The 13,459-nt window shown below is 44.2% G+C and overlaps 1 protein-coding gene across 1 annotated transcript in view; it reads left to right on the forward strand.

Annotated features, from left to right (window-relative positions):
- PLPPR1 (phospholipid phosphatase related 1) overlaps positions 1 to 10,987 on the forward strand; it is a 116,453-nt gene extending 105,466 nt beyond the window's left edge. Inside the window, exons 5-7 of the mRNA XM_065406745.1 lie at positions 5,672 to 5,848; positions 7,647 to 7,778; positions 10,955 to 10,987. Coding sequence (XP_065262817.1) covers positions 5,672 to 5,848; positions 7,647 to 7,778; positions 10,955 to 10,987 — 342 coding nt within the window. The remainder of the gene's footprint in view (positions 1 to 5,671; positions 5,849 to 7,646; positions 7,779 to 10,954) is intronic.
- Positions 10,988 to 13,459: the final 2,472 nt, after the last annotated feature.

Raw genomic sequence — 13,459 nt, forward strand, 5'->3', positions numbered from 1 at the left:
AATTGTAGTGTGGACACTGGGACTTGGGTTGGATCCCAGAATCTAGGACCCTCCCCACTCGAGGGGTCCAGTTCAAGCCCAAACATCTACACCCCAATTGTAAAGCCCCATAGGCTGAGCCCCACAATCCTGAGTCAGCTGATATAGGCCAGCTGCGGGTGTTTAATTGCAGTGTAGACATACCCTTTTGGGAGCAGCAGGTTTTTTGGCTACTTGCTTTGAGATGCAGGCTGCACACCTCTCCACTGACTCTGTCACTGACAGCCCTGCCCCCAGAACAATGCCTTTAGAGCCACGCTACCCGGTTCTCCTCCTTGCCTGCGCTACCCCCGGCTCCTCTGAGGACCAAGACTCCACGGAAAGGGTAATACCATCCTGCGCTCAGGGCTGTGCCTACAGACATCATCTAGTCCTGAAGATGCTGTAATTTGGGAGTAGCCTGCCTGCAAACTCTTAACATGGACATACTTTTATAGCCACAAAAGGGAATGGTTTACATTACACTCATGTTTATATTGTCCAAGGTCCTTTAGGAATTATATTCAAGCCCAGTTGTACTTAATCATTTTGCCACACAGCGTGTTGGAAATGTTTTCCTGCTTGCGGTAAAGCCTATAAAAAAGGGTGGGGGCTGGTGACCAGCTGCATTAATTTAGATGGACTATTTGGGCCCAAACAGTCATTGGTGTTAACATGAGCTGAAGCCGATGGAGGTGGTGAAGTTATCTGGGTTTCTCTCTCTGGCCTGGTCTGGTGAGGCCATCTCTTAGGATGAGGATGAAGAAGGCCCAGGGTCCCAGGAGATGGTGGGGGTGGCAGCCATGAGTAGGAAGCTCGCTCCTTCCCTTTCTTTCATGTTTCAGTCAGCCAGCGTTCGCATCCCCTGCTTTCAGTCAGCCAGCATCACAGTAGTGTCCATCCATATTTTCCCCCTAAAGTCTGTTTTTTTAAAGTCCCCTGAAAGGGAGGGATGGGTGGAATCCTCATTATTTTGCCCACCAGTTAGGTCTAATTTCCAGCACACCAAGTTTGGTTCACTGATATCTGGTCCCACACTTCTTGTGTTTACCAGGCATGATTTTAAGACAGTCCTTGAGTTATATCAGTAGGCCTTTTTATTTGAACTAACCTAGTCTTTTTGTCTCCCTTTTGCACCATTTCCCATGCACGTTTATTGTTCTACATTGTTGTGACATTTTTATGAACTTTCGCTCCCTTTCACAATTGACCTCATGCAAGGCCCAATTATTACAACAGAGCCTAACACGCAATGAACTAAGTTGGATTCTAACCACCAAACAAAAATAATTGAGGGGACGGCGTATGAGTAGGTTGGGGAAGAGTAGAGCTCTGTGTGAGTCTTCCTGTCCTCCTTCAGACATCAATGGGAGGCACACATGGGGCCAGGGAGCCTACTTCAGTCATTAAACTAGAATATCCTTTGCAGATTCCTCTCCTCCAACTCCCTGGAGTGCAGAATTACGTGTCAGCTCAGTACCAGGCCCAGCTAATTGGGCTGAGGATTTGCACCAGTTGTGCAATATTTTTGCATCATTATTTTAAAATCAGTGCTTTATTGACTGATGCCAAACAGGTTATGAACCAGCAAAAACCCAATTCCCGCAGCCCTTGCGTAATCCAGACACACTGACTCCAATCATATTTTGGGGGTAAGGGACGGAAGATTTTGCGCCTTCCAAGCAGGGGTAGAAGAATCTGTTTTGCCAAATTTAGAACCCACTGAAAGAAGGACTGGTTCTAGATTTAAGTCAGAGCTGGAAATGTTTGAGTTTCTGAGTTGCTTTTTTCACTGGCAAAACATCATTCCTGGGCTGCTACATTCATCTTTATTTTAGTCCCCCAGAAGCAGGGCAAGAATTGGTTTCAAAAAAGTCATTTGATTTTACATTGCACAGGCTTCCATTTAGTTAGAAATACATGCTTTTAATTAAATTTCCTGTGGAAAAATAATAGAGTGGAAATATTTATGAGTATACGGAGTCCTGTTAATGATTTTTGGCTGAAAAATGAATGAGAGAAGTACAATTTTCATAACTGCAAATATGTGTCCTAATGTATAAATTTGTAATTGAATCACAGATACCTTTTGCTGTGTGTGTGTTAAGATGAGATCTCTTGCTCTCTTTTCCCTTTTTTCCCTCCTCTTTTTCTATTTGCACCCCGTAAAAAAAATCCAATACATGTTTTTAATATTTAAAATCAAAATTGCTCTTGAAAAACAACAGTGTAAAAAGGAGATTTTTCAAAAGCTTCTAAGGGTTTTAGGAGCACAAGTCCGACTGGCTCAGATTGCCACTTGCACTCCTAAATCACTCAGATGCTTTTGAAAACCTCCCCCTATGTTAAGCGCGGGTGGGGAGGACGGGGGGGACGGACATGTTGTGTGAACCCTGAAAAAACATCACTAATGGTAGAGCTTCAAAAAGCTCCAGAGAATTCATAGATCTTATGGCCAGGAGGGAACACTATGATCATCTATCTCACCTCCTGTGTAATGGAGGCTGTGGAATTCCACCCAGTGAGTCCTGCATCAGGTATCCATAATGTGCGGATGAACTAGAGCTGGTCTTTTAGGAAAATATTGAGTCTTTAAAGATTTAAAGCCTTCTGGAGAAGTTACCACTTCCTTTGACAATCTGTTCTCACTGTAAAAAACGTGCATCTTTTACATGTTTAGACTTTGGGGCCTTGATTTTATTAAATGCAGAGCATCAATAGCCTGTCCCATCTGTAATGTCCTGTCATTTTCCCATGTGAATAATACACTAGTCTTCTCCTGCTCCCAGAAAACGAGTGTGAATGAATGTTTTCTGCCATATAGAATTGGCAGTTATCACACTAGGGCTGGACTGTTACTTTCAACTGTTATGTTCACTAGGACATTCTAAAATCACTGTGGCAGAACTTGGGTCAGGTGAAGGGAAAAACACTGCTCACAGACTCCAGTTTTGAGTCCCAGTTGATACACCTCTACCTCGATATAACGCTGTCCTTGGGAGCCAAAAAATCTTACCGCGTTATAGGTGAAACCGCGTTATATTGAACTTGCTTTGAGCCACTGGAGTGCGCAGCCCCGCCCCCCCCCCCCCCCCCGGAGCACTGCTTTACCGCGTTATATCCGAATTCGTGTTATATCGGGTCGCGTTATATTGAGGTAGCGGTGTACTTTGAACTATTCTTTCAAGACAGAGATAGGAAGGAGAATAGAATTGGTGTAACTATTCATACAACCATGCTTTATTTTGATATCATGTTCTCCATTGTTTTCCATAGAAAACCTTATAATGACTTGGCACTTTGTAACAATAGTTAGGTTCATTCCAATTTACCCATCCAGCAGTGGATCCAGAGTACCCCCTAGTGTCCCTCCTTGACCCTTACTCATCATCTGTAATTTTATAGCACTTACTGTAAATTTGTGCTGTAGATAGAGGCTGGCTTCGTGTGTATTTTGCCTTTGAAAAAAAACTTTACAACTCTCGGAGGCTTGTAATTTGAAGATACACAATTAATTGATCAGAGCAAAAAGCTGTAACTTTATATCACAGCTTATATGTGTAATAAAGCTCTGATTAGGGCTTTATTTGTGAAATTTTTCAGACAAAACTTTTTTCGGGCCAAAAATGAGATTTGGTGACATCAAAACATGTCACAAATTCACATCTGTTTCACTGAATTGTCCATGTTGGAAAATAAATGTCCGAAAAAGTCAAAATACTTTGTTTTGTTCAAAACATTGCATTTTGAAATTGCTTTTAACATTTTGCATTTACAAAAAAATAAATACTCAATGTTGCTTTGTCCTGAAACAATTTTTTTTCAACTTTTCGATTCACTGAAAATTTGATAACATTTGTTTTCGGTTAGACCTGAAACAGTTTTCTGATTTTTTCAGAATTGCCAGCAAACGACACATCCGTTATTTGCACAGCTCTTGTTGTGCTGTCTGCCTTTCAGTTTTCAGCAACCAAAAGCTACTGTCTGAAAATCAATGTATTTTCAGATTGGGGATTGTTGGTTTTCCAACAAAAAAAAACAAAAAATTTTCAAGGAAAGCTGACATCGTCCATGAAATGTTTTTACTCTGGTGAAAACCCAGTTTTCCATTATGGAAATGTTTTGACCAGCCCTCAGCATTTTACAGTAGCTACCAAAGGAACGTTCCTGCTTCTCGAGGTGTGTCTGTGGATTTGCAAACCCTCTGATGGCTCTTTCCCTTGATCAAGCCCATAATGTGTGGCTCAGGTCCATTTACAAGCTAGCAGCTATAGGGCACTACATATGAGGTAATAACTTACCAATGAATATTACAGTTGGATCATCCTGATCATCCCAGTCTCTGGACAAAAGCCCCTTGGTCCCCATCGCCCTTGGAAGTGGCACTGCAGTGCCTAGTGTTTATGGCACACTAGAGAAATCTGTTGCTGGAGACCTTTTTGACAAGCAAAATAATAGCACACTTGATGCGTTTGCTTTGCTTAACAAAGCCAAGCTATGTTTGGAAGCCATAAAGAAATTCACACTTAACCCATCACTGAGGAGGATTCCATTGTGTTTACTTGGTTATCATTATGCTGTCAAATTTTGTTTGTTGTTACAGTATCCTTGTATTCATGCTAGTCCTGTAATCACAGGCTCTGAAATTAGTGCATGGCTGTTAATTGCTCCTCACATCGTTTATTTTCTTTGTCAAAAATGCCCTTAAAAAAATGAGCTGACACAGCTTGTGGAGTTTACTGAACCGATATTTCTGAGCACAGGAAAACTTCTTACCATGTAATTACATTTTCAGAGTTCTCTTTTGTTAAAAACCACAACAAACCCTCCCATACTCTTCTCCACTTCTGTCACTTATTAAGTCCCAAAGTCAAAACAAAGGCCCATGGCAAGAAAAAGGGCGTGATTGGTTGCTTTTTAACACCCAGGGTCTGGTTTTGGTCACGTGCGCGCCTACTTTGCACGGGTATGTGTCTGCCAAAATTGGGGATTTGCATCTGGCTGGGTAGATGCACAAATCGCTGACTCACATGCACACATTCAATAGCCTCTATGCAATATAAGTGTTCAACTGCACACGTGCAAATTCTTGTGCGACTTTGGTAGCCAAAGGAACGGCGCCCTTTTAGACCAGCCCTGACTGCCCTATTGCTGGCTATAGTTGAGTGGATGTTAGACATGCTGAAGCCATGTGTCTGCAGTATCTGTTTTCCCTTCTGAGGCCCCTCTCTTTGGCCTTGGCTACACTGGCGCTGTACAGCGCTGCAACTTGCTGCGCTCAGGGGTGTGAAAACGCCCCCCCCCCCCGAGCGCAGCGAGTGCAGCGCTGTAAAGCGCCAGTATAATCAGCGCCTGCAGCGCTGCACGCTCGCTCGCAGCGCTGCAAGCTACTCCCCTCGGAGAGGTGGAGTACTTACAGCGCTGCGAGAGAGCTCTCGCAGCGCTAGCGGCGCGACTACACTCGCGCTTCACAGCGCTGCCGCAGCAGCGCTGTGAATTGCCAAGTGTAGCCAAGGCCTAAGCTACACAACCCCCTGAGAGTGCCAGAGTCAGAACATCTGTCACATTCCTGCTTGGCACAACATGCGTAGATGAAAAATGACCTGTATGTTTGTCCGAGCCCTTTCATGTGTGGCTTGCGCTGTGTTTTCAGATGTACATCACAAGCACAATTAAAACAAAGAGCAGCAGACTAGCAAAGCCTGTGCTGTGTCTGGGGACCCTCTGTGCTGCCTTCCTCACCGGGCTAAATCGAGTTTCCGAGTATCGAAACCACTGTTCGGATGTGATTGCAGGCTTCATCTTGGGAAGCGCGGTAGCGTTGTTTCTGGTAAGCCAATTAGTCCTCTCCCACCCAATTTCAGGACAATCTAAAGTCAAAGAAAAATTCTCATGGTAATACTATAGTTGTCTTTCACAGCTGATTACTCAACCCACACCCTGTAACTGCTAATTCTAGTGTAATGTAATAGGATTTGCTCTGAAGATAAATCCAAACATGAAATCAGACTTGTATCTACACACGTTTTCGGGTATTTTAATCACTGCAAAGTGCCGACTCTGAGGCCATCCTGGGAAAGCACTTCTGGCATGCAGAAGAATGCAGCAGGTGCAAAAAGGGCAGCATGGTTTCCCTAAGGCTACTGCCTATGTGAGTCATGGCACCTATGCTTCACAGCCTCGTTGGCTGTCTGTTGTTTGGCAGATGTGGGATTTGAGATCTTACTTTGAGTGTATAAGGCTCTAAACAAAGAGCCTGGTTTTCCACTTTGTTACAGGGGAATCACACAGACTTAAAACAAGTGTAACAGAGAGGAGAATCAGGTAGGCTCAAAGCTGAGCCAATCTGGGAGACGTGTATCTCTGGGTACGTCTATACTTACCGCTGGGTCCAGCGGTAAGCAATCGATCTTCTAGGATCGATTTATCGCGTCTTGTCTAGACGCGATAAATCGATCCCGGATCGATCCCAGAAGTGCTCGCCGTCGACGCCAGTACTTCTGCTCCGCGAGAGGAGTACGCGGAGTCGACGGGGGAGCCTGCCTGCCGCGTGTGGACCCGCGGTAAGTTCGAACTAAGATAGTTCGACTTCAGCTATGTGAATAACGTAGCTGAAGTTGCGTATCTTAGTTCGAAGTGGGGGGTTAGTGTGGACCAGCCCTCCCACTCTGGCACTTGAGACTGGGGATTTGGGATGATTCTTCACCCCCATGAGATGACATGGGATAGTCAACAGTGCCAGCCAGGGATCTCCCCATCAAAGGCCCATGGGTCTGGAATGCTCACAGTGCCCAGGAATGGCATCTTTCTGGATGAGACCTCAGACTTCTTGTTCCCTCGTTAGCTAATTCAGGTATTTGCATTGAGAAATGTGCCCGGTTCCAATTAAAATTAATCACAAAACCTCCAGAGTCCTCTGCCTTTGAATGCTTAGCAATGAACATGCGTTACTGCCCAGGTGTGCTGCTGTGTGACCTGCCGGATCTGAAACACTGTGACTCCAGTGAAACCTCCTTTCAGAAATACAGCAGCCCCTGCGAACAGCAATGCAAGCACCACACAGGGAGGAGGCAAAGTTCAGGCCTGGAATGGGCAAGTGTGTCCTTAACTAGGCATGAGACTGACATGTTCTTTGCTTTAAACCGTGAATAATTGAGCCTGGTGTCATCCAGGAGTGATCCTTGCACTTTTCATGGAATGGGAGGTTGCAAATTTTACTTGCCTGGGAATCACATATCCTGATGCAAAATTTGGCCTGTAGAGTTCAGTGCCAATTACAGTTAGTGGTTCTGAAAGAGTAACACAATTATAATCAAGGCTTCTGTTCTCTAGACCATCATAAAATAACAGTAAGAATGGTTCATATCCACAGGTAACAATTACACAGGCTAGGTTACTGAAAGAGCCCCTTGCTCCCAGCTATGTCATTCACGTTGCCCGTAGTCCAGTTCTGAGAAGGGGATGGTTTGGAATCAAATCCCTCTGCAGGCATACCCAGAACTTTGAAAGAATTTGGCTCAGGACCCAAATTTGCTGTTTCGAGTTAATGCTTGGAAGGCAAAGGTTCCAGTTAATACCTACCGGTGGAGGTTATATGATGATTTAGCTCTTTTTTCCACATCATGCAGGGAATGTGTGTTGTCCATAACTTTAAAGGAACACATGGAGCTCCTTCTAAACCGAAGCCTGAAGATCCCCGAGGGATGCCCCTCATGGCTTTTCCAAGAGTGGAAAGTCCCCTGGAGACACTGAGTGCACAGGTATCGTAAATCCCTCAGTCACAGTCAGTCATCAGAAACATTGTCAGGCATAGCTGAGTAAAAGCACCTTTTAACCTCACTGTAAACACGCAATTGTAGGGCCAATTTCATCCCCAGTATAACTCCACCGAAGACAATGGAGTTATACCAGAGATGAGTTTGTTCCATTATACATATCTATTAACATATCCCTTGTGTCCCAGCCTTGTAGACTTCAAATGCCACAGACACACATCTACAGCTGAAGAGGCAGGATTTAGCAAATGCAATCAATGACAATGAATCTTCACTCATGTTGCTTGGGGAATAAACTTTCACCCTTTCCTTGTGTGCTTGGGCAGAGAATTAGGGGAGGAAGGTAGATAATTCCGTCTCATTACATTTTGGAACTCTCTCCGTACAATGCCTCTCTTTCCCTTAAATCTGACATTCATGTACGTAATCCAGAACACAGACTCAGATGTGCTGTACAATGGTCCTAATCCTGGGACAGATCCTGAGCCCTCACACCCCCTCTTCATTGGCCATTGGGATGCTCAGCATCTTTCGTAATAATAACAACTAGCAAACCATTCTCTAACTCAGCAGCAGAAAAACAGAAACTTCCTACGTGTTTGCAACTGAGTAATGCAGGATGAGCATTTTTTTTCTGCATTTACATTGATGCTCCCCTTTTCACTTCCATTGTTTGTACGGTGTAACCAAGAAGACTTTGCCCCCAGTAATTACTAGGAACATGAAGAAGCTGCAGTTTATTAGATTAACTTCTTCCAGGCTGCCTAATGTAACAGGTTTTTGCTTCAAAATTCACCTGTTGTGTCCTACATATTGTTCCTGGTAAAGAAACGGTAGTACTTAAGAGAATGGCACTGCATTCGGAAATTATGTACAGATATTACGGATGTACAGCAAATGAGGGATTTTCCTCAGGGAAATTTTGACTTTATGTCAAAAAAAACCCTGAAAACCAGCCCGGTAAGCATACGCTGTGTATATGGAAACATTAGTGCTTTGTCTTTTCAGATACAGATACATATCTGGGGCTTTTTGATATATGTGGCATAAATAAAGGAGGCCAAAGGCTTCCTTCTAGGTGTAAGAATTGCCAAAAGGCCTGATCTAAAGCCCAATGAAGCCAATGAGCGTCTTTCCATTTGCTTCGGTGGGCTCTAGATCAGGCTGTAAAAACACCTACACTGAGTAGGCTCAGAGTGGGGTTTTACATTATGGTTTACCATCCGAGTGGTTACCTATTGCACTAATTCTCCAAATGTGGGAAAGGGATCCACCCCCAACTGCACAGGTTTCTGCAGATGGCCCCACTTAATTTTCCTTTGCGCTCCCCAAGTACCGTAGTTATGGAATGGCCCTACCAAACGGATGTCCCATCCCCTCAAAGCGGTACGGTGAGGGGAGGGTGTGTCTACCCTGGCTGTGTCTGCACAATATGCACCTCTCCATTGCTTGATCTTTTTGTTGGATTGTTGCTGGCTGTGCATTGCTATGCTGGATTTATTCCACCTCTATGCATGTGTTACCCAGGGTTCTTTCAACCCAAAGCTCTTGGTAACTTTTACTCTGTGCGAGGAGGTGTCAGGAAATAAATCAGGGGCGACATGGCCGTCCGACCGATAGATGGCTGGCACAAACAGGACAACACAAGAGTGCTTTCACTTAAAGCTAAACTTTACTTACTCTCAAGCACTTACACACGTCCGCAACAAGATTAGTAAAACACCCCCAACCCTTGATAATTACCAAAGCTGAGTGTGGCTTTCGAGTGACACAGCGGCAGACTTCTGGTGGCCAAATCTTCCGTCTGCTGGTGGGGACCGCAAGATGTATCCAGAGAAAGAGTCCAGAAGAGTCCCCAAACGAGTCCAACTATCTCAAGCTTTTCCCCCTTATTTATACATTAGTAATAGAATGACATGTCCCTTAAAGAAACCTTGTTAAGTAAGCCGTTTCAATGATCAAGCAAGAGGTTCCTTCTGATTATTGAGTAACCAGGTGTGGGTTTTTCCAGAGTTTGCAGCCTTGAGACCCCAATAGACATTCCTTGGGCACGTCCTGCTCTTTTAAAATGCATGTATCAGCAACTTCAACACAATTCTTATCAGGAAGGACACGGGGTCAAGCTGCCCTTTCTGTGGCACCCCAAAAGTCCCCCCCCCTCCTGCCTTGGTCAAGCTGAGATTGCTGAATGGCCAATCTACAGCTTGCTTTTAACAATAAGCCATAGTGGTTTTGGGCACTTTAGTGGTTTGCCAAAGTCTCCCCGTACACACGGGTCAGCTCTACATTATATTTCCTTGCCCCCTGACATGAATTCGCCTAGCACTACAGGATCATCAAGCTGGGCAGGACTCAACATGCCCCCTTTTACCCATTTCCCCCTATGTGCACGGTTTGCATGGGCAGCTGGACCATTTTCTGCAGAGCTCTGCATGCTTGAGGACAGAACTGTTAGACAACATTTACATCCAGTGCATCTTGAGTCACGCTCCTTTGTAGCTGCACTGGCACCTAGAATCATAGACTATCAGGGTTGGAAGGGACCTCAGGAGATCATCTAGTTCAACCCCCTGCTCAAAGCAGGACCAATCCCAGACAGATTTTTGCCCCAGATCCCTAAATGGCCCCCTCAAGGATTGAACTCACAACCCTGGGTTTAGCAGGCCAATGCTCAAACCACTGAGCTATCCCTCCCCCCGTCCATGGATAGAGCTTAGTCCAGTCCATAAGGAAGGGCGAACTCTCCCTGGGGTTGCATTTATTACTGAAGTCCCCAGAGATTCCAAATTAGGAATATGACGGGCACCAAGATTCTCAAGAGCCACACAGTAAGTGTGGGTAGCCCAATTCTGCAGTGCCCAATGTGGGGCCTGATTTTCAGGGGGTGGAGGGGAGGGTGCTCAGCACTTTGAGAACCAGGCCCCTTTAAAGTGTCTCAAGTTAGGCACCCAAAATCACTAGTCCCTTTTGGAAATCTTGGCCCGGGTTAAAAATCAGCAATGATACCTTTGCTGTGATCTTTTCTTTTTAAGCTCTTAGAGATGGAGGGACTATTTCCTGATGAGTCAGTATACAGATTCTTCCCCGCCCTTTCAAATATCTAGACACCCTAATCAAAATGTATTGAAAGCTTTCATGTGTTTTCATTTTCCTCTCTGTAGAATCACTCTGCCTCTATGACTGAAGTAACCTGAGCTGGAAGATGGCAAGAGAAGCTATTTTTATTACCCTTCAGTACAATGCTCCAAGACACACAGTTACTAAATGTCCAACTGTGACGACCAGTATTATGTTATGTCTAGTTAGAGGCTGATGTTTTGTACATTTTTTGTATGAGGAAGTGATGTAGCTTGCCCTGATTTTTTTTGTCAGCTTTAATATATTTATGCCAGAATTTAAAAACAAAAACAAAACAAACAGAACCCAACCTCTTTTCTTGTTTATAGTGTGCACTGAGGAACTACATCTATGGAATTGTTGATGTTGTTATGTGATATTTGTACACAGACTTTTTTTTGTTTTATATACATTGAAATAAAATAATTATAATAATTCACTTTTACCTTTTGTTATCATAGGAAACACTTCGGACAAAGGGACAGATTCTGATCTCAGGAATCTTAGTGTAAATCTGTATTAGCGGCATAAAGATACGTCAGATTTGGCTGAGATCAGGAATCTAGCCCGAAGGGTACTGACAACAAGTAATAAACCCTCAGGCTCTGATTCAACAAGTTACTTAAGCATGCGCTTATCTTTAAGTATGGGAATAGTCCACTTGAAATTGATGGCACAACTCATGTGCTTAAAGTGAGGAAGGTGTTTAGACTCTTGCTGTATCAGGGCCTGATTGAGCTGGGGCAGGAGGAAGATTGTGCTAGTTCTTAGAGAATAACTAAAATAATAGGGTCAGTGTTTTTAAAAATGCTAGAATATTCTGCAACGATGACCCACGGTACTCCAATTGACAAGAGCATTGGTGCGGGGCCCAATTCCACCCTCAGATATACGCACACAACTCCTACTTGAAGTCAGATGTGCATATTTAAGGGCAGAAATAGGGCCATATGGGCTTGAAGCCATTACTGGGGATTTGCACAGTATTTTTCTGAGGTGGGCGTGTCCATGTTTCATAACTGCATTATGGTGTCATAACATGAACCTTGCATTTAATCTGTGTCCTTAGTTACACTGGTGTAAATGAAAAGCAAAACCACTAAAGTCAAGGGAGTTACTTGGGATTTGGACTGGTGTGACCGAGCGGTCAATTTGGCCCTGATGATCTCCATGGGGTCTGGCACGCTGTTTCATTCAGAGCCTCCAATGAGCCATAAGAATAAATGGCACAGTCCATAATCGCTGAGTCTGCATTTTTTGTAAATCATATCATACAGAGTTTTTAACAAACCTGCTCTTTTACAGTTTGCACAGTATTATTAAAAATAAACTAAGGGGAGCCCATTTACAACAAACAGAACCAGAGCAATAGTTTCACTTGTTCCTAGGGTTTTCCTGCCTCTCGTTTTTCTAGCATGGTGAAAACTGATGTATATCCCTTTTAAGGAATGGAGCCTCTCTGTACTTTCACTGGAATGTTTACCTGACTCTTCCAAGTTGGTGGTTCTTGGCTTTTTTGTATACCGTATTTTTTTTTCCAAAACAAATTGGGGGGGGGGGGTGAAATCACAAAAAAAACTTGCATCCAGGGTTCTGTCATTTGTTTTTTGAAGATGCTGGGATGGTTCTTTGTGTCTTGCCTTACACGTGACTCTTCTGGCTTGGTATTGTCTTGGGAATCTACTTTTTGCCTTGGGAGTGGCAGAATGTAGACATGGGATTGGTTTTAGGGTTCCTGAGCGACCCCCGGTGGAACCACTGATAGGTCTCAGGTTTCCACGCTCGGGCCTTGATCCAAAGCCCAATGAAATCAGTGGGAGTATTTCCTACATCCCGCTGTACCAGGAAGAGGATTACTTGCTAGCAAAGGTTCCCAGGAGCAGGTGCTCCTCTCCATTGCTGCTATCGTAGATGTGACAAACCTGTGCTCTCTAACCTGCTCTCTGCAATAGCAGCTCAGCCATTTTCAAACACCAGTAGAAAGGAGATGAGACAGAACCATGTTTCTGTCAGCTGGGTGAGGTAGATCCAAAGTGTGCAGGTCTGCCTCTTACAGGTTCTACCCCACTACAGCTGAAACCGTATTAGTGAGAATAGTTCTATCATTGATTCCCTGGCATGGATGAATGGAGACTTTTTTTAAGAACCATCCTCTCCAGGTTATTAGAGAGACAAGGTGGGTGAGGTAATATCTTTTATTGGACCAACTTCTGTTGGTGAGAGAGACCAGCTTACACAGAGCTCTTCTTCAAGTCTGGGAAAGGAACTCCGGGCATCCCAGCTAACTAGAAGATGGAACAGATTGTTTCGCACACGTAGTTAGCACATATTCTAAAGGACCAGTCAAGGCAGAGTGCATGTGTATAGATGCTAACTACTTACGCTAAACAATGTGTTACCCCTTGTAGTTAGCTGTGTCACTGGGAGTATCATTCCCAGACTTGAAGAAGAGCTCTGTGTGGCTGAAACCTTGTCTGTCTCACCAACAGAAGTTAGGCGAGTAAAACATATTACCTCACCCATCTTGTCTCCCTAATATCCTGGGACCA

Source organism: Emys orbicularis, chromosome 6 (genome assembly GCF_028017835.1).
Source record: "Emys orbicularis isolate rEmyOrb1 chromosome 6, rEmyOrb1.hap1, whole genome shotgun sequence".
Taxonomy (NCBI): Eukaryota; Metazoa; Chordata; order Testudines; family Emydidae; genus Emys; species Emys orbicularis.